Genomic DNA, 25937 nt, shown 5'->3' with positions numbered 1-25937 from the left:
GCACCAATATTATAAGAAAGATTCAAAGAACAGAAACAGGTTCAAAGGAGGAGAATGAGGATGACCAGGGGAGTTGAAACTCAGTCCTAGGAATATAAATTCTAGGGAGTGGAAATGTTAAGTCTTGAAAAGAAAAGGCTGGTGCCAGGAAAGGTATCTTAGTGCTCTTGAAATAGATTCGAACCGCTGAACCGCTGACCTTTCTGATCGACAAGCTCAGTGTCTTAGCCACTGAGCCACCACATCCCTTATCATATTGGTATTTGGGAGGATGCTCAGTTACATCCTCCCAAATACCAATATGCAGCAGATTTCCAGGCATGATGGCAGGTAGAAAATTAAACATTTGTTTACCTCTCCACTTGTAAGCTTTGTAACTAAGAAACTGTCTTGACAGCATTCCCTGAAAACTTGGCATGAGATCTATAGTGGAGTTGGGGCTAACGTGTCATATCCTGCCATTCATGAACCCACTGATCTCTTTATGAACAGCGTGCATTATGTGTGGACAGGCCGTCTCTAATGCACCAAATAAGTTTCTCATTATAAGCTGTGAAGTAATGGACATTTGACTTTCTACTGATAAAGAAAAAGGTTTGGCCCAGGGGTAAAATGCTACTGGTTCAGACCAGTTCTCCTGAACCAGTAGTAACAAATGTTACTGATTCAGGTGAACTGGTATTTCCAACAATCAGCTGGGCGACGATCAGCTGTGACATGGGATAAATATAAATATATTATATATATAAATATAAATAAATATAATATATCATCAGATTTCCTGCTTTCTAGCTAATCTAAATCACGTGGCGCAGCAGATTTCCCCCCCTCGCTGTTCTACTTACCTTTGCAGAATCAGAAGGCTTCAAAATGTTCCTTTTTTTAGCACTGCGCAAAGCGCATGCTCGGTAGCAGACTCACAGAACTGGTAGCAGACTTCAGAGGATTTCACCGCTGGTTTGGCCCTGTCTGACCTTTATTATGGAGAAAAGTCTGAGACACCCCATTTTGCACAAAGCATAAGCCACCTCTGGGAATGTACCTTTTTCTCATTTTCATAACTCATTCTGGGCTAACTGGTTGTAACAGATCATCAGAACAACTTACAGCTGAATGAGAGCAGCGAGCCCTGCATGCAGTATAGAGGAGACATAGACATTATGACCATCCAAAGAGTTTAGGAGGAAAATGTTTTTGTGCTTCACCAAAATAGTCACCAGAAATTTGAAGGAAAGAGCAATGGAAAAGGTTGATTGTTTTTTTGTTTTGTTTTGTTTTTGTCTGTTTGTTTGTTTGATGAAAAGTCTCGGTTGAAGCATGAGGTGTGGCAAACATGTTTTTGGAATATGGGAAAGGGTTGTGGAGATGAAAGCATGGAAGAGGTGTTTATCAGACAGAACAAAACAAAACAAAACAAAACAAAACAAAACAAAACAAAACAAAACAAAACAAAACAAAACAAAACAAAACAAAACAAAACAAAACAAAACAAAACAAAACAAAACAGAAGAACACAGTTATAAGGGACCTTGGAGATCTTCTGGTCCAACTCCCTGCTCGAGCAGGAGACCCTATACCAATGATGGTGAACCTTTTAGGCACCAAATGCCAAGAAGGTCACACGGAAATATTGTGCATGTGCACGCTCGTCAGGGCCACACTCTGGAAAAGCCAAACTTCTGGGTTCTAGCACACGCCTGATGCCAGTGTGCATGCGCATGCCGGTTTTTGGCACTGCTGCATGTGCAAAGAACAGCTGATTGTCACGCACGCATGCACACCAGAAACCTGGAGGACAAACAGGCAAGGCTGCGTGTGCCAGGCGACATGTCTTCGCGTGCCACTTTGGGCACTCGTTCCATAGATTCGCCATCAGGGCCCTATATCAATGACCATTCCAGAGAACTGGCTGTCCAGTCTCTTCTTAAAAGCCTCCAATAATGGAGGACCCACAACTTCTGAAGGCAAGCTGTTCCACTGATTAATTGTTCTCACTGTTAGGAAATTTCTCCTTACTTCTAGGTTGCTTCTCTCTTTGATTATTTGGTTGACCCTCTCATCTTTGTAGGAGCACCTTAGATATTGGAGTAAAAGAATATTTAAACCATTTCTTCTTTTTATATGTGAATGATCAAGTCTAATGGAACCAATGAAAATAATGAGTTAAAAGTGTATCTTGTTTGTTGGCAAGAATAAAAAATGCCATATGACAATAATAAATCAATATAAAGTCTAACATGTTTCCAATGTAGCCCTTTTTCAAAAGTTCTCTTCTTTACAAAAGAACATGGGTTTATTTTTTCTCTCTTTGGTAGTAGCTGTTTGTATAAAGCATGTATTAAGGAAAATTTGCAGCTAAAGGAGCTATTTCAGATGGAAAGGAGAGGCATCCTAGAGTTTTCCAAATTCATGCTTGAGGTAGAGACCCCTTTTTCTCTCTTTTTTAATATTAAAAGTGATCCCCTCAAATTCAAAGAAAGAGATTCAGAACTGACAGTAGCAAACATACAAACAGAGATTCCTATAAACACATACACACACAAATATATTTATATTATAAGCAGTAAGTAGTTAATCTTAGGTACTAAAATTGATCTTTGAGATATAAGAAACCAATTACGATTTTACATTTGATACATATTAGTTTTACAAAGCCAAATTGTATACAGTTTTATATTTTTAAAATAACATTTGTATTTTATTTATTTACTTAAATTATATAAAACCTTTACAATTTTTAAGCATGCCAAAGTAAAACTGAAGAGCAATCAGTCTGGAAAGAATCTGTGTAGGCAATCACTAAGAGTCAACACCAACTTGAAGGCACTTCATCAATCAATCAATCATATTGTTTTCATATATCTTCCTATTCTTTTTGTTAAAGATATTATTGGTTGTACAATTTCACCATTGTAACATGTTAATGGATGTCATCATCTAACCATACTATTTTTGTTATTGGGCACAGAAAAGAACAGTGAACTTCCTAAATGTTCATGAAACTGCTATCTAAATATATTTTAAGTGATTGTATTATTTTGAGGAACAATAAAAAAAATCTACTGTGTCAAAGGAGGGGTTGCTTATTACAGATTTAACTCATTTTTATTAAAGGGAAAAGATTCCACAAATCATCCAAGTACTGAACAGTCATATAGTATATCCATCATTCTGACCATTAGTTTGGAACATTTAGCATAAGAAATAAATTTTTGCTTCTTTAAAAATAAAATGCTACTGTGGTGGTATTGTAAAATCCTAACTGTTTAGATTACATTGGGGATGTATCCCTAATTGGAACCATTTTCCTTCATAATCATATCATTCTTCTCTAGCTATTGGACGATCTCACTTCAGCGATGGCTATTTTACTCATAAAGATCTTTCTTTGTTTTCCAGGAGTGATGGGGGAATATGAACCAAAAATTGAGATCCATTTTCCATTCACAGTTACAGCTGCTAAGGGATCCACTGTTAGGATGGAATGCTTTGCACTGGGCAAGTAAGTATACATTCTTTCATAATTGATTATTAAAATCTGAGATCATTCATTTAGCTGATAACAAACTGAGAAAGAAAGAAAGAAAGAAAGAGAGAGAGAGAGAGAGAGAGAGAGAGAGAGAGAGAGAGAGAGAGAGAAAGAAAGAAAGAAAGAAAGAAAGAAAGAAAGAAAGAAAGAAAGAAAGAAAGAAAGAAAGAAAGAAAGAAAGAAAGAAATATTATATACACACAAATTCCTGGAGAAAATCTACATGGCCACTAAGAGTTGACATTAACTTGATACATATTCAATCAATCCGTATACTGTATATACATGATATATAGATGTCATATAGATGATAGATGATAAATAATAGATGATGAGAGAGAGAGAGAGAGAGAAAGAGAGAGAGAGAGATGATAGAACTGGTAGGTGGCAATAGTGATAGATGATAGACAGATAAATAGGTAGGTAGGTAGGTAGGTAGGTAGATAGATAGATAGATAGATAGATAGATAGATAGATAGATAGATAGATGAGAGGGAGGAGGGAAAGAGAGAGAGATATGAGAGAGATAGAAAGAGAATGATACAATTATGATAGAGTTATGAAAGCTATATGTGATATTTTATCCATAAAGAATTACTCCTATAAAAGTTTGGGAGACTTACCCATACATTTCTAAATTCCAAATGAAGTTTGGAAATATGTTGGAACCAATGGAGGAAGGTACAATAGCCCTTGATTTACAACAATTCATCTAGTGATTGTTCAAAGTTACAACAGCACTGAAAAAAGTGACTTATGACCGCTTTTCACACTTACAACTGTTGCAGCATCCCCCATGATCAGGTGATCAAAATTTGGATCCTTGGCAACTGGAGTCACATGATCAGGTTTCGTGACCTTTTGACAAGCAAAGTCAAAAGCGGGGAAGCCAGATTCACTTAACAACCTGTTACTAACTTAATACCTGCAGAGATTCACTTAACTACTGTGGTAAAGAAGGTTGTAAAATGGGGCAAAACTCACTTAACAAATGTCTTACTTAGCAACATAAATTTTGGACTCAATTGTGGTTGTGAATCGAGGAATACCAGAGGTGGGTTTCAGGAGGTTCTGACAGTTCTGGAGAACCGGTAGCAGAAATTTTGAGTAGTTCAGAGAACTGGTAAACTCCACCTCTGACTGGCCCCACCCCCATCTATTCTCTGCTTCCCAAGTCCCAGCTGATTGGGAGGAAATGGGGATTTTGCAGTAACCTTACCCTGAAGTGGGGTAGAAATGGGAATTTTACAGTATCCTTCCTCTGCCATGCCCACCATGCCATGCCCACCAAGCCATGCCACGCCCACCAAGCCACACCCACAGAACCGGTAGTAAAAAAAATTTGAAACCTACCACTGAGGAATACCTGTGCTGGAAATCAAAAGTAGCTAAGTGTCTTTTGCTTAGTTTCACATTTTTCCCTATTTGGCCTAAAGCCATTTTTAAATCCATATTTTCAATGTCTATGTTGCAGCACATCGCATCCTCTTCTCTAATGGTAATTCATAATTGTTATCAGTGACTGTGTGCTTACTTTTCATATTTGTAACTTCTCAGCCAAGACTCTTAAAATAATTATCTTGTCCTTAAATTCTTATGTTGGGGTTTATTTTTAACCTCCATGTATGAAGTTAGGAATTTTGATATATAAATAAACAAAACAACCTCCTACTTTGCAAAACCTTTTTGAGGTCACAGATCCATACCATTTTATTTGTCCATGGGAAATATCTAATTAGACTTCCCAACTTGATATATTAGTAAACTGCAGTTCTGAGTATGCAGAAGGATGATGCATGGTAACTGAAATATAAACCTGAAAACCATAATCTCTTGTCTGATTCACTATCTAGTCTGCAGTGGTGAAACCCAAATTTTTTTACTACCAGTTCTGTGGGCGTGGCTTGGTGGGTGTGATGTGGCTTGGTGGGCGTGGCTTGGTGGGTGTGGCAAGGGAAGGATACTGCAAAATCTCCATTCCCACCCCATTCCAGGGGAAGGATACTGCAAAATCCCCTTTCCCTCCCCACTCCTGGGGGAAGGATATTGCAAAATCTCAATTCCCACCCCACTCTGGGGCCAGCCAGAGGTGGTATTTGCCGGTTCTCTGAACTGCTCAAAATTTCTGCTACCAGTTCTCCAGAACTTGTCAGAACCTGCTGGATTTCACCCCTGATAGTCTGATTCAGATGTGTTCAGATATATGCAAGGAGATACTAATATTGTGAAAATGTTTTTGTGACCACACTGAACGCCAGTTGCACAATATTTAAAGAAAGCCATAGACTCTTTGCTTGTTAGTGTGTGTGTGTTCCTTACAGTTGAATTAGAATTATAAAATCATTTATGAGTAAATAATTTAGTATGCCATAAGAGTAAGTTGATGAAAGAGTAAGAGAAGCAAATGAAATGTATTGTATCGATTAAGAAATTAGGAAATGCTCTAGATTCATATTCCATTATATCCAGAGAGCTGGTGTTTGTGTGTAGAAATGTAAACACACTAATACATACATATACAGTACATGGAATAGTATATTTGCAATCTCCACGAAATACCTGTCATCAGCTAAGGCCAAATTTATCACTGATAGTGATAAATTTACATCCCAATATAAACAATTATGGTCAATCAGTGTTTACTTAAGAAAATTAGGCAAATATTTCTGAAAGTAGGAAGGGAACTCTATTTATCTGTCTTTTTTTAACAACAGAAAATACCAAAATATACATTAAATTCAGACTGTCCTCTGTTTGAACTTCTAGGTACTTCTTTGGAGATCCCACGTAATTCCAGAAAGAGATTGTTGTATAATATTCCCATGCTCCAAAGCTGATTTTTGAAACTTGAGATTTTATGATAGATTGTCAGATGCTAGATTAAATCTTAGAGGCAGAAGCATAAACATTATTCTAGAAAAAAATATGATCAGAGAAAAACCACAAAAATAATCAGTGCCCAAGAAAACAAAGTATTATGCAGAGAGATTAATAGACCTAAGAACATTTAGCTTTGAGTAACTAAGAACAGATATCATGGCATTCTTGAAATACTTAAAAGTATGCTATGTAGAAGTAAGTCAAAACTTATTCTTAATTATTTTTGGGGTACAGAATAATGGATTGAAGTTCTAGAAAGGCAGTTTCCATTTGAATGTTATTAACCGTAAGGATGGTTTGACAACAGAATCAGTAAATTAAAGAATAGTTTGAAGGCTCTTTTTCAACTCCATGCTTGTATATATATTATTAATACTGTTTAAGAGAACATGTCAGCCAAGAGCACTAACATCTGCACAATTCCATCTCTGATATTGTATGTATCATCCATCCCTTTCTTGATACAGAATTCTCTATGCAGTTTGGGGCATGTGTAATATTTAGTTACACACTGCAAAATGGCTTCCGCATATGTAGCTGTATCCAAAAAACCATACCTTTTTCCATCAAATCTGCCTCACATATTTAATTATGCTAGAAACAATTTATGGATGTGCAGAGAAATAATATGCCACAATTATAAGTAGGAAAAAAAATATACAAACCTAAAATAAGAAGAACAAGCCCTGTAGGATTAAACTATTTTCTCAATATAAAACCAGCTATCCAGAAATCATTATTTAAAGACTTTTTAAACCTTGCCTTCTCAATCAGTGCAAAGACATGCAGTCTTTTCAAAGACTGAAGACTGTTTTTAGAGGGTGAATCAAGAGGATATATTATAAGGTAAAGGTAAAGGTTCCCCTTGGACATATGTGCTAGTCGTTCCCGACTCTAGGGGACGGTGCTCATCTCCGTTTCAAAGCCAAAGAGCCAGCACTGTCTGAAGACGTCTCCGTGGTCATGTGGCCAGCATGACTAAAGGCCAAAGGCACATGGAACACTGTTACCTTCCCACCAAAGGTGGTCCCTATTTTTCTATTTGCATTTTTTTACGTGCTTCTGAACTGTTAAGTTGGCAGAAGCTGGGACAACTAATGGGAGCTCACCCCATTACATGGCACTAGGGATTCGAACCACTGAACTGCCGACCTTTCTGATCGACAAGCTCAGCGTCTTAGCCACTGAGCCAATGCGTCCCTTTATATATTATATTATATTATATTATATTATATTATATTATATTATATTATATTATATTATATTATATTATATTATATTATATTATATTATATTATATTATATTATTATATTATATTATATTATATTATATTATTATATTATATTATATTATATTATATTATATTATATTATATTATATTATATTATATTATATTATATTATATTATAGACTGATCTAAAATACTGTTCTACTTTTTGGTGTTTTATTTTAATTTTGCTATTACTAATTTTGCTTAGGGCCACTGGATTTGTTTTAATTCTTATGAGTCATTCTGAGAGGGTGTTTTGTGTTAATAAATACATGTCCTGGGAGCCTGGATAGCTCTGCAGACAAGGCACTGTAATTTAACACCAACTATCTGCAATTAAAGTAAGTTCGAATCTTGCCAGGCTCAAGGTTGACTCAGCCTTCCATCCTTTCTAAGGTAGGTAAATTGAGGACCCAGTTTGTGGGGGCAATAAGCTGACTTTGTATAAAATATACAAAAGTATGAAGGCTATTGCTTAACGCACTGTAAGCCGCCCTGAGTCTCCGGAGAAGGGCAGCATATAAATCAATTTTTTTTAAAAAAAATGTCCTACATTAATTTCTTTCTTTTTTAAAAAAAAATAATTTTATTGAGTATTTTACACTTTAAAACCAAACACCCAAAAGCAAAAGAAGTCAAGAGACAAAAAAGAAAACAAAAGCACACACACATCAGACATTGAAATACAATACTAACAACAGGTATATACAATTTTACAACTTTCTGCATCGACTTTTGTCTTTACTCTTAACTTTTATCCTAATTTCTATGTATCTCGAATACTATTCATTAGCAGTAGGAGTTATCTCCTATCTAGTCCTACTTCAGTCCTCCGAATAAAATCCAGAGAATTTATTTTGAAACTTTTCAGAAGTTCTTAATGGAAAGGTCAATAATAGCTGTAAGGTTTATTGAAAGATAGGTTGACCTTTTCTACCGTATTACTGCTGCAGGCTCAGCATACTGTGTGATGAGTAAAGCGTCCCCAGCAGGGCAGCGATAAAACCCAGCAAGCTTGATCAGTGTCTTCTTCATTCTGTTGCTATTTTAAATGTTACCCAAATATAACTAGCGTTATTGGATAATTGAAAAATGGACCAAAGGAATAAAAATGGACCTGTGTATTATAAATCATAATAAGCAAGTTCTACCAACAGTCCTTGAGTAATGGAGGGGATGAGAGAAAATTTCATAAACCAGCTGATTTCTGAAACTAAACATCTTAGTGTCTTCCATCTTCCATAACTTCACGAATGGAACCATTTGGGGGAACTGGCACATCTGCCAATTTTAATTGCTATCCATTGTCTTGAGTTCATTTCAGTTTCTTTTCACATCAATTTATGAAGTTAAAAATAAGAGAAAGGCAATCTGTACAAATATTTAAATGCATTGTCCTGCACAATTTTCTTGACATTTGTATCTTAACCTGCTTCTTAGGCTTTGCTTTCCCTTTGAATTGTGAACTATATCTAAACTCTTTGAAAGATTCAGATTTCAATAAATGTGAAAGAAAAGATTTGTTTTCCACATTCTGGGCATAAAGTCCCTTCATTGCAAGGGATGGGGAGATTTGAATATATATAAATATGAATGCAGATATCTGCCCAATCAGACATATCAGTAAGAAAACATAATATAATCTATTCCAGTATGATTTATAATATACCTTTCCAAAAATATGAGTATATCTATATAATAAGGAATAAGCATTTAATTAAAAATCTGTTCCACTGTTTGCATCCAATGTTAGCTAAGAAATAAAAATGCATTAGTTATAAATTTCTCATTTTCTATTTTTTTTTTCTTTCCTTATCTCAAAACCTGTTTATCATTTATCATGTTTCTGGCTCAATTTGAATTTTCTTCAGACAAATTATTTGCATCTTTTTCTCATTTCTTCTAATGGACTTATTTTATACAATTTTGCCTCCAACTACATCTTTCTTGCAAACAATTTCCTGTGGTTGTGCTGAGCACAAAACTTGAAGCAGTTTAAGAGTGGCCATGTCATACCTCTTGGCAGCTCCCTTAAAGAAGCTGTAACTTTTCTTGTGCTTTGAACAGTCCTATAAAAATATGCCTTGAATTTGATGATGGCAGCATCAGTTTAGAGAAGTGAAAATTGCAACAGTTAAGTTAATGTTTTGAATTGTGCATTGGCTTGAAAGTAAAAAATTAGGATAGTTATATTCACCTGCCTACCTGCTTAACTGGAAAACAAGAATAGCATCAGTGTTATTTTGTCATTAACGGCAACTGTTCCCTCCCCCCCTTAAATCAGCTAATGCCGTAGTATTTAGCCATTTTCACCTGCAAATATCTGCAGTCAGGGATAAGGGGCAATGGTGAAATCCAATTTTTTTTACTATCGGTTCTGTGGCGTGGTTTGGTGGGCGTGGTGTGGTGTGGCTTGGTGGGTGTGGCTTGGTGGGCATGGCAGGGGAAGGATACTGCAAAATCTCCATTCCCACCCCACTCCAGGGGAAGGATACTGCAAAATCTCCATTCCCACCCCATTCTGAGGCCAGCCAGAGGTGGTATTTGCCGGTTCTCTGAACTACTCAAAATTTCCGCTGCCGGTTCTCCAAACTGCTGAAAATTTCCGCTTCCAATTCTCCAGAACCTGTCAGAACCTGCTGGATTTCACCCCTGGATAAGGGACAACTGAATATGAATTCAGGCTAAAAATAATCCTGCAAGAGCAATTGGGTCTATGACAATTCACCACAGCCAACTTGCTACGGCCAACTCGCCATGACCAACTAGCTGTGGCCAACTCACCATGGGACAACTCACCACAGCCAATTTGCCATGGGACAACTCACTGTAGGACAAGACTTATACTAACATCAAAGAAATGGTGGAATAGTATCAAGAGCCGCAGCGGCGCAGTGGTTAGAATGCAGTACTGCAACTTACTTCTGCTGATTACCGGCTGCCAGAAGTTTGACAGTTCACATAGGACAGGGATGGTAGGCATGCTGGTGTGTTTATGCAAACCCCCTTTAGGGGCCACTTAGGAATGGGGTGAGGTCCACGGTAGACAGTTTGAGGTTGAAGCTTGGTTTGAGGTTTTGAGGATGTAATGCTGAAGTCGTATTTTCTGCAATTGAGTTTGGAGCCATTTACCCTGAGTTTGTATTGATTGTTTGCCCATGTATTATTGAGGTTGAAGCTGAAGAAATTGTTGACAGGTAAGACATTGTAGGAGACAATTTTGTGTACTATGCTTAGATTGGAGTGCAGGTGGCACAGTTCCAGATTGTCCAAGCCCAAAATATCAAGTCTGGTAGCATAAGGGATTCTATTGTGAGTAGAGGAGTGGAGTATTTGCATATTGTGCTCAACAATCTGGGTCCTCATTTTACCACCCTTGGAAAGATGGAAGGCCAAGTCAACCTTGGTGGCACAGCAGACTAAAGTGCTGTTAAGTAACACCAGCTGCCTGCAATTACTGCAAGTTCAAATCTCACCAGGCTCAAGGTTGACTCAGCCTTCCATCCTTTCGAGGTAGGTAAAATGAGGACCTGGTTTGTGGGGGCAATAAGCTGACTTTGTATAAAAAAGAACACCGCTTGGAAAGGGGGGCGAAAGCCCTACTAAGCAGGTATATACAAAAGTATGAAGGCTATTGCTTAACGCATTGTAAGCCTCCCTGAGTCTCCGGAGAAGGGCGGCATATAAATCGAACCAATAAATAAATAAATGAAATAAACGTTGAGCCCGTCAGAATTAGCGGTGTGCAGAGTCAGCCTGCCATCCCACTTTCTAACCACTGCACCAGCAGGACTCTTAAATCAGTGAAGATTGACCTTTGAGTAAAAGAAAAGACTGCTTAGGGCTTTATCACTGGACAAGAACATCTTCTTGAGGCTTGTCAAGCAAGAGGAAGTCATGGTTGGCAGCAAAAGTGATCTTTGAATCAGATTCAGATTCTCGGTCTTATTGCCGAGCAGAAGAAAGTTCTATCTACCAAGTCACGTCATCTACAAATCGGGAGCCAGACAGAGAGTCCTTATCTCTCTTTTCCAGCTTTCATTGCACAAGTGCGGTCAGTTGTACCCAAACTCTGTTTGACTTCTCTGAAGTAATTAGATGAATGATATTTCAGGCTTAATCTGATGCCTTGAGGCTGTGTCAAGAGGTAAATATGCATGAAATTCCCCTCCTTTCTTTTCATCCTACTTCTTTTCCCTCTTCCCTGCCTTGTTAGCATTTACAAATGTTTCTATTGTTACCTTTCACCAGGCAATCATTAGGGAGCAGGGACTCTTTTATTTTTCAGCATTTCAGTGAACGTAAACAAATGCCAGTTTTCACTAATTGCCAAATATTGCTTGCTGTAGGGCTCCATAGTTTTGTTTTCCTTATGATTTCGGCTCAAGCTATCTCAAACAGCTTCTGTTCCATTGTAACTGTGAGAATGACAAATATTCCTGAGAGATTTTCTGTGGTAAGCAGTTGGCAAGTATTCCTTAGAAAAACCTGGGCTTTTAGTTACACATTAATGGTTTATTAATGGTGTTTATTTGGAACTGCCAATCACCCCGGGCTCCTGGAATTAAAAACTGAAGTAGAAAAAAAGGCCATATGTGTCTGTCAAACATATGAAAAGCCCAAATCCTACAGACATTTCAGATGCATTCTTTGTTCAATTGTTCTTAATAAGAAAAGGAATTCAAAAACAACCCACCTAATCAACTGGATTTAAAAAAAAAAAAAAAACCTCTCAATTACCATGCAGCAATATTAAGCTGTTCTTGTTGTTGTTAGTTGCGTTCCTCCAGGCCTTCCTGTCCTCTACCATCTTTTGGAGTCCATTTAAGCTCATGCCTACTGCTTCAGTGACTCCATCTAGCCACCTCGTTCTCTGTCGTCCCCTTCTTCTTTTGCCCTCAATCGTTCCCAGCATTAGGCTCTTCTCCAGTGAGTCCTTCCTTCTCATTAGGTGGCCAAAGCATTTGAGTTTCATCTTCAGGATCTGGCCTTCTAAAGAGCAGTCAGGGTTGATCTCCTCTAGGACTGACTAGTTTGATCGCCTTGCAGTCCAAGGGACTCACAGGAGTCTTCTCCAGCACCATAGTTCAAAGGCCTCAATTCTTTGGCGCTCAGCCTTTTTTATGGTCCAACTTTCACAGCCATACATTGCAACTGGGAAAACGGTAGCCTTCACTATACGCACTTTTGTTGACAAGGTGATGTCTCTGCTTTTTAGTAAGCTATCTAGATTTGCCATAGCTTTCCATCCCAGGAGCAAGCATTTTTTAATTTCTTGGCTGCAGTCCCCATCATTTTCCTGGAGTCCAGGAAAATAAAATCTGTCATTACCTCCATTTCTTCCCCATCTATTTGCCAGGAATTGAGAGGGCCAGATGCAACATTAAGCTATGGTGTTTATTTATGTATACATATACAGATTCATCAGTAAATTAATAAATTTACTTCCCATTTCAAGGGGGATCCTTAAAATGTTATAGATTTTTTTTTAACAATTTAAAATACAAAGGATATAATATTAATTAAATATGTAAAGTTATTGCGGCTTTTGAAACCAAAATAACTTCTTTTTTTTTGCCCTGTAATCCCTTAAATTGGAGTAGAGTTGGGGCAAGTGGATGAAGCTGAGCATTTACTGGCTGGATGCCCTTTCCGACACCATGCAGAGTTCAGAGCAAACCAAAATACACCCATGTATATTCAAGCATCAGAGAGGGAAAAAGCTGGGATGGAAATAAAAACTTCAGAATTTTCAGGTGTCAGCAGCAGGAATAACACCAGCAAATAAGAACCTACAAATAAGTGTGGAAGATCTTGAGGGATGAGAAGAAGAGATGTTGTCTAGGAAGCAATCAAACAAGAGAAGGAGGATCCCCTGGTGGCTTTCTAATCAGAAAAATAAATTTAGGAAGGACCCCAATGGATCAAGCAGTTAAAAGTTTGTACATTCAGACTTGCAAGATTTTGTTGTTATACCTATACAACAAATTAGGATTAGTTCATTTTGCCACCATTTCCTTTCTGATTTATCTGGAAGGGATGATAAAATATGTGAACCTGCAGACATTGAGGCAATCACAAGGCTTCCTTTAAGGTTCTCTGCTCTCTTGTTAAGGGAGAACATATTCCAAAGGTAGCAGGATCCTAAAATAAACTTGCATCAGCATACAGCACAGTTAAAAGGAAGAAGAAAGATAGTTACCTGTGCCACTCCACCAATATGAGTGGAAGATAATTCAGAAGAATAATTTTATTTCCTTCTATTGATGGACAGTGGCGATGTGAAGTATTTGTCATAAATGATTTTTCCCCCCATGGGATCAGAAGCCATTGGATGAAGAATCCAATTTTACAGAGCACTTCATTTGCATCCCAAATGAATATCGGTACCGTTTCCTTGCAAACTTAAAAATGATTCTTTCCTTCTTCGTCAGGAATTAGAAAACTTTTGGGACGTGGCCACTCATCCCCACCATTGTCTGCTTCATCTTCCTTGCAGGGGTCCCCAACAGTGGTGGGATTCAAAAACATTTACTACCGGTTCTGTGGGCGTGGCTTGGTGGGCGTGGCTTGGTGGGCATAGCAGGGGAAGGATACTGTAAAATCTCCATTCCCTCCCCACTCTAGGGGAAGGTTATTGCAAAATCCCCATTTCCTCCCAATCAGCTGGGACTCAGGAGGCAGGAGCCTTGGTAGTACAGTGGTTTAATGCACCCTGTAATTAACACAGCTGCCTGAAATTTCTGCAGGTTCAAATCTTACCAGGCTCAAGGTTGACTCAGCCTTCCATCCTTTCTAAGGTAGGTTAAATGAGGACCCAGTTTGTGGGGGCAATAAGCTGACTTTGTATAAATATATACAAAAATATGAAGGCTATTGCTTAACGCATTAACGCCCTGAGTCTCCGGAGAAGGGCGGCATATAAATCAAATTTTTTAAAAAAAATAGATCAGGCATGGCCAGTCAGAGGTGGTATTTACCGGTTCTCCGAACTTCTCAAAATTTCTGCTACCAGTTGTCCAGAACTGGTCAGAATCTGCTGAATACCACCTCTGGTCCCCAATCCTCAGGCTATGGCCCACTATCAGGCCTTGAGCCCTTCAGTACCAGGCCACAGAAGTTTGTGCACTCATCCCCATGAGCAGCAGGTAATGCGTGCTCCATTTGCACAAGCAGTGGGCACGCATGTCTGCCACTTGCACAAATGGAACTACATGTGCGCACTTGCCTACCACTCGCAGAGTCATCCCCTATTCCCTCTCCAGCTGGTCCACAAAGCCAGAAAGTTTGGGGAACTCATAAATTCCCAAAGGTGTTTTTTTCAAGAGGCAACTGGGTTTTCTTGTTTTTCTTTGAAGACGTTTTGCTTCTCATCCAAGAAGCTTCCTCAGCTCTGGAGGGATGATGGAGAATGGAAGGATTTATACTTGCAGACAGCTAGTCATTTGCATCCTTTTAGAGCAGGGGTCTTCAAATTTGGCAGCTTTAAGACTTGTGGACTTGAAGTCCACAAGTCTTAAAGCTGCCAAGTTTGGGGACACCTGTTTTAGAGAGTCATTGAGGCCACCTGGACTCTCTAAAAGAATGTAAATGACCAACTGTCTGCAAGGAATATAAATCCTTCCATTCCCCACCATCCAGCCAGAGCTGAAGAAGCTTCTTGGATGAGAAGTGAAACATCTTCAAAGAAAACCCAGAAAATCCTGTTGCCTCTTGAAAAATCACCTTCAGGATAATTATGACCGGGATGGCTGAGACTCTCCATAGACATCTGTTGTAAAGTGCTGGGAGCATTCATTTTAATTAGATTGTGGTTTGCTTTTACTTCTCACAGTAAAGGGATTAGTTAAAAATGAAACCACCAGCATACTCCCCCAATCAAGAATTACTTATTTATTAATTTATATTTTATATTCATATGCAGCAAGTTAATTGATGCATTAATAAATGTAGTAAATAATAACTTAATTAAATGTAGCTAATTCCCAGTCCTCCATGATATCATCCATACAACCATTCTCTAAATTTGCCAATAATCTAGGAAGGTCACTGTTGCAGGTTGGCCAATAACAGAAGAAAATAGGCACTGGGATATGTATACTTACTCCTTTTTTAGTGACTTCCCCACTTAGCTACTATTCACCAATATGACAGTAATTAAAAAATAATTTCCCAACCAATGTGTGCATTTACAACCAATATTTTTGCACGTTAGCATGCCAGAGTGAGAGTAATTATGGTTTAGTGGCAACCTCAGTTAGTGATTATTTACAAATGTGAAGATAATAAAAATTCATTTTCCAACCAATGTGGTCATTTACAACCAAATTTCATGCATCTAATAACAATGTATGCCAGAGTGAGAATAATGCTGACACACTTATAGGGGAAAACCTTAAATGAGATGGTAATAACCAACCATCAAACTTTTGACTTGCATTTTGCAATTTAAGAGCAATTTCCTTTGAAATCATTAAAACTTTACAGCCAAAGTATTTTACATTCCTTGAAAAATTGGCACTTTACTCATCAGTTTGACTTATTGGCTTGTTACCTCATCAGAAAGGGGGAGAAATAAAATCTTGAAAGAGACCTGCTGATGGCCCAGACAATGTAAAAAAAAAAAAAAATCAGCATCTTTCCAGATATAATGAATAGCAGTAAAGTTGATGCGGCATGCAATTAAAACAAAATAAAGTTTAGTTAACTCTATTCAAAGTTGGCGACATTAAATTGCTTAGAAACTTTTGTAATTGATCAATTCCATTAAAAAGATCCTTCCTCCAAAAGTTAGGAATAATCTTATATATAATGTCAGGCTTGCCCCAGCTAGGTCGCTAGGAAAGAAAGACTCTCGATTCCATTTGTTTGAAGTGATAGGTTCTTTTACTAAGGAATAGGGGTTGCAAGGCTGGAACTAAAGTTCCCATGCAAAATGCTACAGCATTTACACCTTCTCCTTGGCCCTCCTCCCTTGACCTTGCCTTCATCCAATGGGGTTCCATGTAGGAGTTTTGGGAACCACTCAGATGTTTGGTATGGCTTGTTGCAATTCACATTACTTTCCCAGACTCAGCGGCCTTGAAAGCTGGAGTTGGCCAGTTTTTCAACCTCTGGCTTCCGTCAGGCCTGTCACCCTACCCCCCAATTGCTCATCTCTACCCTCTACACGCCAATTGTCTACTTCCTTTCCTCCCCCCTTCCTCTTACTATTTATGGCAGGATGCCAGCAGAGCTGAAGATGGCAGTTCTGACATATAATCAGATTCCTTGGGTCTGTATAGCTTTGTCTTCTGTAACTGGCGGTGGCTTTTTAGTGATTCAAACAAAAGTTTTCTACTTCATCCTTTCATAATTTAGTGTGCCAGGAACTGGATTTCTGTATCTATTTTTTTCTGAAAGTATTGAAATGTATGGGTAGGGTCTCAGAGTAATGCAGAATGTTTTCCTCCTGGTTCAAAGGAATCTGATCTTTTTTCCATTCTATCAAGAATTTCTGAAGCAATTGCCAGAAACTGCCATGAGAAGTCTTTTTAAGTATAAAGTAACATGTTCTTGCAATATATAAAACAGTCATGTAGATTTATTTGAAGGAGAAACCCATACCAGTACTGCTGAATTATTTGATAATGTGATTTATATTACAATCAGACAGCCATCCGCCTAGGAAGTCTAATAGAAATGGCTTTTGAAAGAAAATTACAAGGCAAAAAAATAACTTCCTTTCCTATTCAGAAAAAAAACCTGTTCATACAGAATAGCCTAAGAAATATTGACTTTCCTAATAACATCCAGGCAAAGGAGGCAGTAGCTCAGTGGCTAAGATGCTGAGCTTATCGATCGAAAGGTCGGCAGTTCAATGGTTCGAATCCCTAGTGCCGCATAACCGAATGAGCTCCCGTTAGTTGTCCCAGCTTCTGCCAACCTAACAGCTTGAAAGCACGTAAAAAATGCAAGTAGAAAAATAGGGACCATCTTTGGTGGGAAGGTAACAGTGTTCTGTGCGCCTTTGGCATTTAGTCATGCTGGCCACATGACCATGGAGACGTCTTCGGACAGCGCTGGCTCTTCGGCTTTAAAATGGAGATGAACACCGCCCCCTAGAATTGGGAAAGACTAGCACATATGTGTGAGGGGAACTTTTACCTTTATCTTTACCTTAATATCATCCAGCCTGCAGTTTTTGGCTGATAATTTGTCGATTTATTAATTTATTATATATCCCACTTTCCACTGCAGTGTATGCTCAAGACCAGTTGATTAGCCCAAGTGATCTACTGTACATCAGTAAAATAATGCATGCATCTACCTGCCCATAATCTGATAATAATCTTTATGATTTATCAGTCATAAAGGATTCTTATCAGGATTCTTCCTCTGTTGTCTGTAATTCCTCTGGGAATGGCCTTGGGAGACAAGAGGAGAAAAACCACAGGTTGGAAATGGTCAGATAAGAGGCAACAGACCCAGCAGAAGGAATGTGACTGAGCCAAACAACTCAGAAAAGTCTTGGATTGTAATGGTGAAGGGGGAGAGATGTACAGGTAGTCCTCACCTTACAACAGTTCATTGAGTAACCCTTCGAAGTTACATCACTGAAAAAAAGTGACTCGTGACCATTTTTCACACTTAACAAACCATTGCAGCATCCCTTTGGTCATATGATCAAAATTCAGATGCTTATGACTCATAGCTATTAAGAAATAGAAAATAGAATAGAATAACAGAGTTGGAAGGGACCTTGGAGGTCTTCTAGTCCAACCCCCTGCTTAGGCAGGAAACCCTACACCACTTCAGACAAATGGTTATCCAACCTCTTCGTAAAAACTTCCAGTGTTGGAGCATTCACAACTTCTGGAGGCAAGACATTCCACTGATTAATTGTTCTAACTGTCAGGAAATTTCTCCTTAGTTCTAGGTTGCTTCTCTCCTTGATTAGTTTCCACCCATTGCTTCTTGTCCTACCCTCAGGTGCTTTGGGGAATAGCTTGACTATAACAGTTTATAATATAGTATAGTATAATATAATATAATATAATATAATATAATATAATATAATATAATATAATATAATATAATATAATATAATATAATATAATATAATATAATATAATATATTATATTATATTATATTATATTATATTATATTATTATATTATATTATATTATATTATATTATATTATCATATCATATTATATATCATATCATATCATATCTATAACGGGTCCTATGATCACCTTTTACAACCTTCTTACAACAAAGTCAATGGGAAAACCAAATTCACTTAACAACCATGTTACTAATTTAACAATTCTAGTGATTGACTTAACCACTGTGGCAAGAAAGTTCATACAATGGGGCAGATTTCACTTAACAAATGTTTCACTTAGCAACAGAAATTTTGGGCTCAATTGTAGTTATACCCATGATGGTGAACCTATGGCACGTGTGCCACAGATGGCACGCAGAGCCCTTTCTGCAGGCACGCCAGCCATCGCCCCAGCCCAGCTCCACTGCATATGCGTGCACCTCCCATCGGCCAGCTGGTCTTCGGGTCTTTGCCGTGCATGCAAGGGGGCAGGGCCTTCCCCAATCTCTGCAGGTTCCACCCTCTGCAGATGCCTCTCCATGGCAGGAAAGCAGGAGAAAGCTAGGATGCGATGGGGGAAGAAACTGCAAAGATCGGAAGAGGCACGGAAGGCAGGAAGGCAGGAGGCATTCAGTGGGGGGAGAAACTTTGGAGATCATAGAAGGCAGGAGGCAGTTAGGATTTGATGGGGGGAGAAACTTTGGAGATCGTGGAAGGCAGGATCGGTTTATGTTCTGGTGACTTGCCTGTCTATGTGGGTGTGGGGGCAGTCTTACAGATTCTTTGGTTGGGTTGTTTACTGATGGCTCTTTGGCAGTTTCCTGATTGGGGTATTGCTTACTTGATTGTTGGTCTGGAGTTAACCTTGGAGTTAATCTATGGCAGGGGTCGGCAATCTTAAACACTCAAAGAGCCACAAAGGTCCTAACCGGAAGCCCCTGTTCAATTCTGGATGCTGATTACTGAAAGAGAGGCAAGGCCCCAGAATATAAACTGACAGCAAACAGCACTCCTTACTAGCACTGATGACGTTACCTAGTTAGGATAATGGATGTCTGCAAGAAAACAAGCAAGCTCAGAGAGCACCAATGACCCCTCTTAGTAATTTTCAGAGAGCCAGCCAATGCTCACAAAACATCTGTTTAGTGATATGGAGTAGATAGCTCCTCTTCTGAAGCCAACTGACCCAACTCGACATTTCAGTCAGTCTGGCATCTTCCAGAATCCTTAATCCCTAATGAGAAATCAATCTAGTTATCCAGTGGAAAGCTTTGCATCAGTTTTTACTTCTGTCCAGTCGTGCTTTCTCTTCAACACAATATTTTCCTTCCAATTGTATGATTTAATCACTTAATTTTTAAAAGTCTTAATTTTCGGAAAGCGGGAAGTGTGCAGGACAGCCACAGCACTAGTTAAATATTCTCAGCTGAAAGTAAAATAGATCAAGCAGTTCACGAGCCTTAATTGTGATTACGCTTTATTGCTGCTTAGACGATTAAGTGCTTAAATTAGCAGGTAACAGGATCTATATTCTTAACGGCAAGGAAGAGCTAATCATGCCTTCGCTAAATATTTCAGCCCAGTTCCAACAATCTCGTGGAGGAAAGTTAATGGACCCAATCCGAGCAAAGCCCGCCTGAGGAAGTCCCAAGCAGTGCTCGAAATCCCAAACGTGCAACTGGAAGATGCAGGGACATATGAATGCAAAGCTGAGAACTCCCGGGGAAGGAATGTTTTCCGAGGACAGTTGCAAGTATACAGTAAGTTTTATAATTAATCTCTAGCAGCATCTTTCTCTTACCAAGTGTTAATTAGCCTCAGTGCTTGAATGTGTACATTCAGACATGCAAAAAGTCTGTAGAGATTCTCAGTCATCCAGGTTGAAATGGTTGTCCCCAGCAGTGGGTTTCAAATATTCTTACCACCAGTTCACTGCATGCATGTGTGCATGCGTGCCTTCTGTGCATGCAACCTGGCCTTCCACGCATGCGCCCGGCCTTGAAAACATACCTAAATAGGATGGCATAGAGCCTGGGCAGGTGGGTGGTTCCACCAGCGATCTCTGCTACCAGTTTGCCCGAACTGGTACGAATCGGCTAAATACCACCTCTGGTTGTCCTAATGGTGCTTTTTCAGGAGGCAACTGGCCTTTCTTGTTTTTTCTTTGAAGACATTTCACTTCTCATCCAAGAAGCTTCTCATCCAAAATTGCAGAGTACAGGAACCAGGAGCACTAATTCATGTGACCCTGAGGACACAGATAAACCTCCAAGTGCTTCAAAGACCCTCTGAAAGGATGCAAATGACCCGCTGTCTGCAAGGAATATAAATCCTTCCATTCCCCACTATCCTGTCAGAGCTGAAGAAGCTTCTTGGATGAGAAGTGAAATGTCTGAAGAAAAAACAAGGAAGTCCAGTTGCCTCCTGAAAAAAACACCATTGGGACATTCAGACATGCACCTTTGTCGTTTGATGGAATCTGTTTTAACGTTGGATGCATTTCAGCCAGAAATAATAATAATATTATTATTTTATTTTATGACTCAATAAAAATGTTAAATGAAGATACTTAGGAGCTGAGGGCTTGACAGCACAAGGAATCAACAGCCAACTGACAGCCATCAACACCAATTAACCAATAGGAAGGCATCACATAAATACGACTCATAGAATAGCTGAAAGTACATATTGCAGTACAAAGTAGTTCCTTGGGGGTGGGCTCCAGCACAAGTCTGAAAGCTCAGAAGAGTAAACATCTGGTCCAGGGGTGAAATCTACTTACCTTCCCTACCGGTTCGGAAGTTCGCCTGCTGTCGTCACGCCATCATCACATCCGATTTTTTACCTTCTGTGCATGCACAGAGGGTTAAAACAAGGAAGTAACAATGTCCGGGTGAGTGGGCGGAGCCTTGCACTGCTGCCGCTACCAGTTCACTGAACCATGCGCTGCTGGCACTACCGGCTCGCACGAGCCAGACAGAACCGGCAGGATTTCACCACTGCTCTGGTCCCAGTGATCAATTCAGATTGGATCCTGCAGAAATAGTTTTTCCGGATAGCATATATCCGTGATGGCGAACCTATGGCAAGTGTGCCAGAAGTGGCATGCAGAGCCATCTTTCTGGGCACAGGAGCCAGCATCCATTGCTCTTCCGGGTTCCAGCACACCGGCCAACTGGTCTTCACGCATGTGGGAGCGCTGGAAACCAGAAGAGCAGCTGCCCAGTGCGCATGCACACACTCTGAAGATGATCTTCCAATTTCAGGCGTTCACATGCACACTGGCCAGCTGGTCTTCACACGCACATGCATGCCAGAAACCGGAAGACCGAGTGACTGGTGCGCATGAGCATTCTGGAAACCAGAAGATCATCTTCCCGGTGAGCGCATGCGCACCGGGCAGCTGTTCTTCCGGTTTCTGGCACGCGCCCCCATTTTGGCACTCAGTGCTAAAAAGGTTCGCCAACACTGGCATATATCAATTTTGATGAGAATAATAGTCTCATGCTAAGCCCCAAGAGATGGTTCCAAAGTACTGTCTTCTACTGTCTCTTTTCCAAAATGAAATTTTCTTTTAACCTGGAGGGAAGGTATAACAAGTGATAGAGGGCTGAACTAGGACATTAAGGAACCAAGTCTGGCTACTCATTTTGATGAGTCAATGATCATTTCTAGTCTTTCAGCAGGCAGAAATTTATTATTGCTCTGATTTATACCCTCCTTACTATGTTCAGAGAAACAGCCTCAAGTCAGTTAATGGAAATGTAAAACGCAATGCTAAATGTTGTGGCCCATCAGCGGCCTGTGCAGTTAGTAGCTGATTCCAACAGCAAGGAGGCTGGTGTGGTGCTGCGCCAGCAGCCTGTGCAGCTGGCGCTCGAGTCAGACAATGAGGAGGCTGGAGAAGATGTGGTGCCAGAGGCCGGGATTCAGCTAAGGCCTTCAGAACCTCCAGAAGCTCCCATAAGTGAAGAGGACGAAGAGGAGGAGCCTCTTCTCAATGCACGAGCGCGCAGAGCTGTTAAAAGGCAGGAGTAGCTCCTCAGGAGGAGGTCTCCTCGAGAGTAAGGCTTGGGGCTAATTGGCCATTCCCCTAGCCTATTTAAGGAGGATGACGACTGATGAAATTTGCAGGAAACAACTTCATTCATATTCCTTCACGTCTTGATTCCAAAAACGTTTCATTCGGTTCTTGTTTCTCTCTTGTCATTTTTCCTGCAAATTGCTTCTGGGCATTCTGCCAACCACGGTAAGATTATGGTTATCTGAAATACTGTGCCTCAGAACTGAGTTATTATTCTTTGGATTCTTGGGGGCTGTTAATGAAGTTAAATGAACAGCCCTTGTTCAGAAAAGACTGATTTAAATCGTACTTGTGTTTGAACAACTACTAAGAAAGCTCATTAGTAGTCCTTAATTAGTAAACTAAGGTTTGTACGGACTTTGTGTGTGCTGTGTTCTTTGGGGTCCGTAGCTGGGGCAGAACACTAAAGATTAAAAATACAAAATGTATACTATTAAAAGCATAGTGAAATGCTAAATGCTGAACAAGAGTACAGGAGAAGATATGCTAAGAAAGATCAAAACTAGCCTTCCTACACATCTGAATGACCAAATGAGTCATAATAAAATAAATAGATGATAGATAGATAGATAGATAGATAGATAGATAGATAGATAGGAGAGAGAGAGAGAGAGAGAGAGAGAGAGAGAGAGAGAGAGAGAGGAAGAGGAAAGAAGGGAGGGAAGGAGGGAGGGAGAGAGAGAGAAAGAGAAAGAAAGAAAGAAAGAAAGAAAGAAAGAAAGAAAGAAAGAAAGAAAGAAAGAAAGAAAGAAAGAAAGAAAGAAAATTTATATGAATATCTTACTCAGGACATGTGATTCTGGGCAATACACAAAGGAAAAGGAAAAGAAAACCAGAATCAATCAATACACTATATCACATTAAAACTTATTAAAAGTTTTTAGATGAAGTGATTAGAACTGAAATCTTCTATAGCTCACCCACTGAGGACTCTTTTCCCTGCTTTAATAATTAGTTTCCTCACTTTGAACTCAGCCTGGCAACCAATGCAGATTTCTTTTAGTCAGTATGTGATCTTTGTATCCTATACCAATTAGCAAACTGAAGAAAGTGGAGGCCTTTAAGTCAATAATCAGTAAAATTACTGGGCTGCCTCCTGTAACTGCACAGAGGAGTCCCTGAAGTTTTCTCGAACAAAGTGTCTTGCTTCTTCCTAGTGTTGGAAGTCACTGGTCCAAGGTCACTCAGTTGATTTTGTACCAAAGGCAGAACTCGAACCCATCTACTCTGGCTGGTGCCTTACCAACCACATCAAACCAGCTTTTATTTAGCAGCTTACCTTCTGCATTTTGTCTTGGTTACGCTTTCCAAGAATAGATCACATAGAATATGTAGTCAGGATGGGATATGATCACAGTATAGATTATTATCAACAAAACTAAATTTAGAAAGGGTTGAAAATGACGGGCTAAGCATAACTGCGCAAAGATATTCTGTATCTCAGCCTCAGCCTGTCTATTCAGTGATAGTTGAGGATCAAGAAACATTCTCAATATATAATCTTGCCTGCTCTTCCAAAACAATCCCCACATCCAATTCCAACATAATCTCCATCGTGTCACAATTTAATTTTAGTTAGTTCACCTTCCTCAAATTTAGACAACATTCAAAGGTACTGGTTGCTTCCTTGGTGTTGGATGATGAAAAGTGATAGAGATGTATTTTATATGATAGTTCCTCTTCCAAAGCTCCAGATGAATCCCCTCAGTGGTTTAATGGAAATGTTCCAGCTTTATGCACCCATGTCATCCTTCATTTACATTTCATTTTATAAGTCTGATAAAAGAAGACCTAATATTAAGGACATATGGATTACTATAAATCTGATCAGTTTTATTCTTTTCATTAGAAGGGCTGCATTTTGCTCTGTCAGGTTATTTTTATCGTAATTTTTTAAAAAATCTGTAAAAAAAATAGTATCATGTTCCATGTGCAATGTTCTCTCAGAATTTTAATCGATTTATTGGCCACATCAATCCTCAAATTTAGACAGCATATAAAGATTTTAAACATTAAAATAGATATAAGCGGAAACAACAATATGCATACTGTATGTTTATGAAAAACACAAACCTCTCACTTCAGGGAAACAATATACAATATACACCAATAACAGAATAACAAAATTGGAAGGGACCTTGGAGGTCTTCTAGTCCAACCCCCTGCCCAGGACTGCTCTCTCATTCACGAATGAACCCAAGAGCAAGCCATCCTGAGCAAACTAGAAGCACAAGGATACAGAAAGACTTACAGAAGACCCCTATCTGCTTCCTGGAGACTCATTGGAAAACTCTTCCCAAATAATTGGTCAAGTCCACCACCCAGGCAGAATCCAACTCTGAATGGATCCAAGTAGTTTTGTCCATCATATTCAATGGTGGGTTGCTACCCGGTTCACCCCAGATTGGGCGAACTGGTAGCGGCGGCGGTGGGAGGCTCGCCCACCCCGCCTGGACGCATCTGCGCATGCGTAGAAGAGGTGTGTGTGCACGCAAGTGCGCAAGCGCCCACGAGCGAACTGGTAGTGACAGGTTTTGAAACCTGCCCCTGATCATATGCCTAGAATATTATTCACATGAGTCCTTCAGCAAGCATCTTTCCCTAATGTATGGGTTTATTAATATCAAATCCCTGAGAAATCATGATCATGAAATACAAAATATTCTTTTCTTATTACGGTACTTTCTGCATACAATTTGGAGAAACACAGTGTCTTTTCAGGCAAGTTCCTCATAAATAATTTTTTTGAAACAGATTTTCAGCTTGAGAAAAATAAAAGGAACACATTTCATGAAGTGTTAAGTTTGCCTCAGAAAAATTGAGGTATTATTGATCTCAAAAAAATATATTGTAAATCTACTTTGGCGCTTGGTAGCAATACTATTAACCAATGCATTCAGCTTTCCTTCCTTCCTTCCTTCCTTCCTTCCTGCCTGCCTGCCTGCCTGCCTGCCTGCCTTTCTTCCTGCCTTCCACCCACCCACCCTCCCACCCTCCTTCCTTCTTTCCTTCCTTCCTTCCTTCCTTCCTTCCTTCCTCTTTCTTTCTTTCTTTCTTTCTTTCTTTCTTTCTTTCTTTCTTTC

At 39.3% G+C, this 25937-nt stretch overlaps 1 protein-coding gene across 1 annotated transcript in view; it reads left to right on the top strand.

The window, feature by feature from the left end:
* The window catches only part of CNTN5 (contactin 5), a 273429-nt gene that overhangs the window by 89720 nt on the left and 157772 nt on the right, over nucleotides 1-25937 (top strand). The window contains exons 5-6 of the mRNA XM_070943988.1: nucleotides 3400-3502; nucleotides 20349-20530. Coding sequence (XP_070800089.1) covers nucleotides 3400-3502; nucleotides 20349-20530 — 285 coding nt within the window. The remainder of the gene's footprint in view (nucleotides 1-3399; nucleotides 3503-20348; nucleotides 20531-25937) is intronic.

This window comes from Pituophis catenifer, unplaced genomic scaffold, assembly GCF_029215685.1.
Source record: "Pituophis catenifer annectens isolate HBS135680 unplaced genomic scaffold, rPitCat1.0.hap2 SCAF_4, whole genome shotgun sequence".
NCBI classification, from domain to species: Eukaryota; Metazoa; Chordata; class Lepidosauria; order Squamata; family Colubridae; genus Pituophis; species Pituophis catenifer.
The sequence above is the reverse complement of the archived record's forward strand: the minus strand, read 5'-3'. Positions and strand labels throughout refer to the sequence as shown.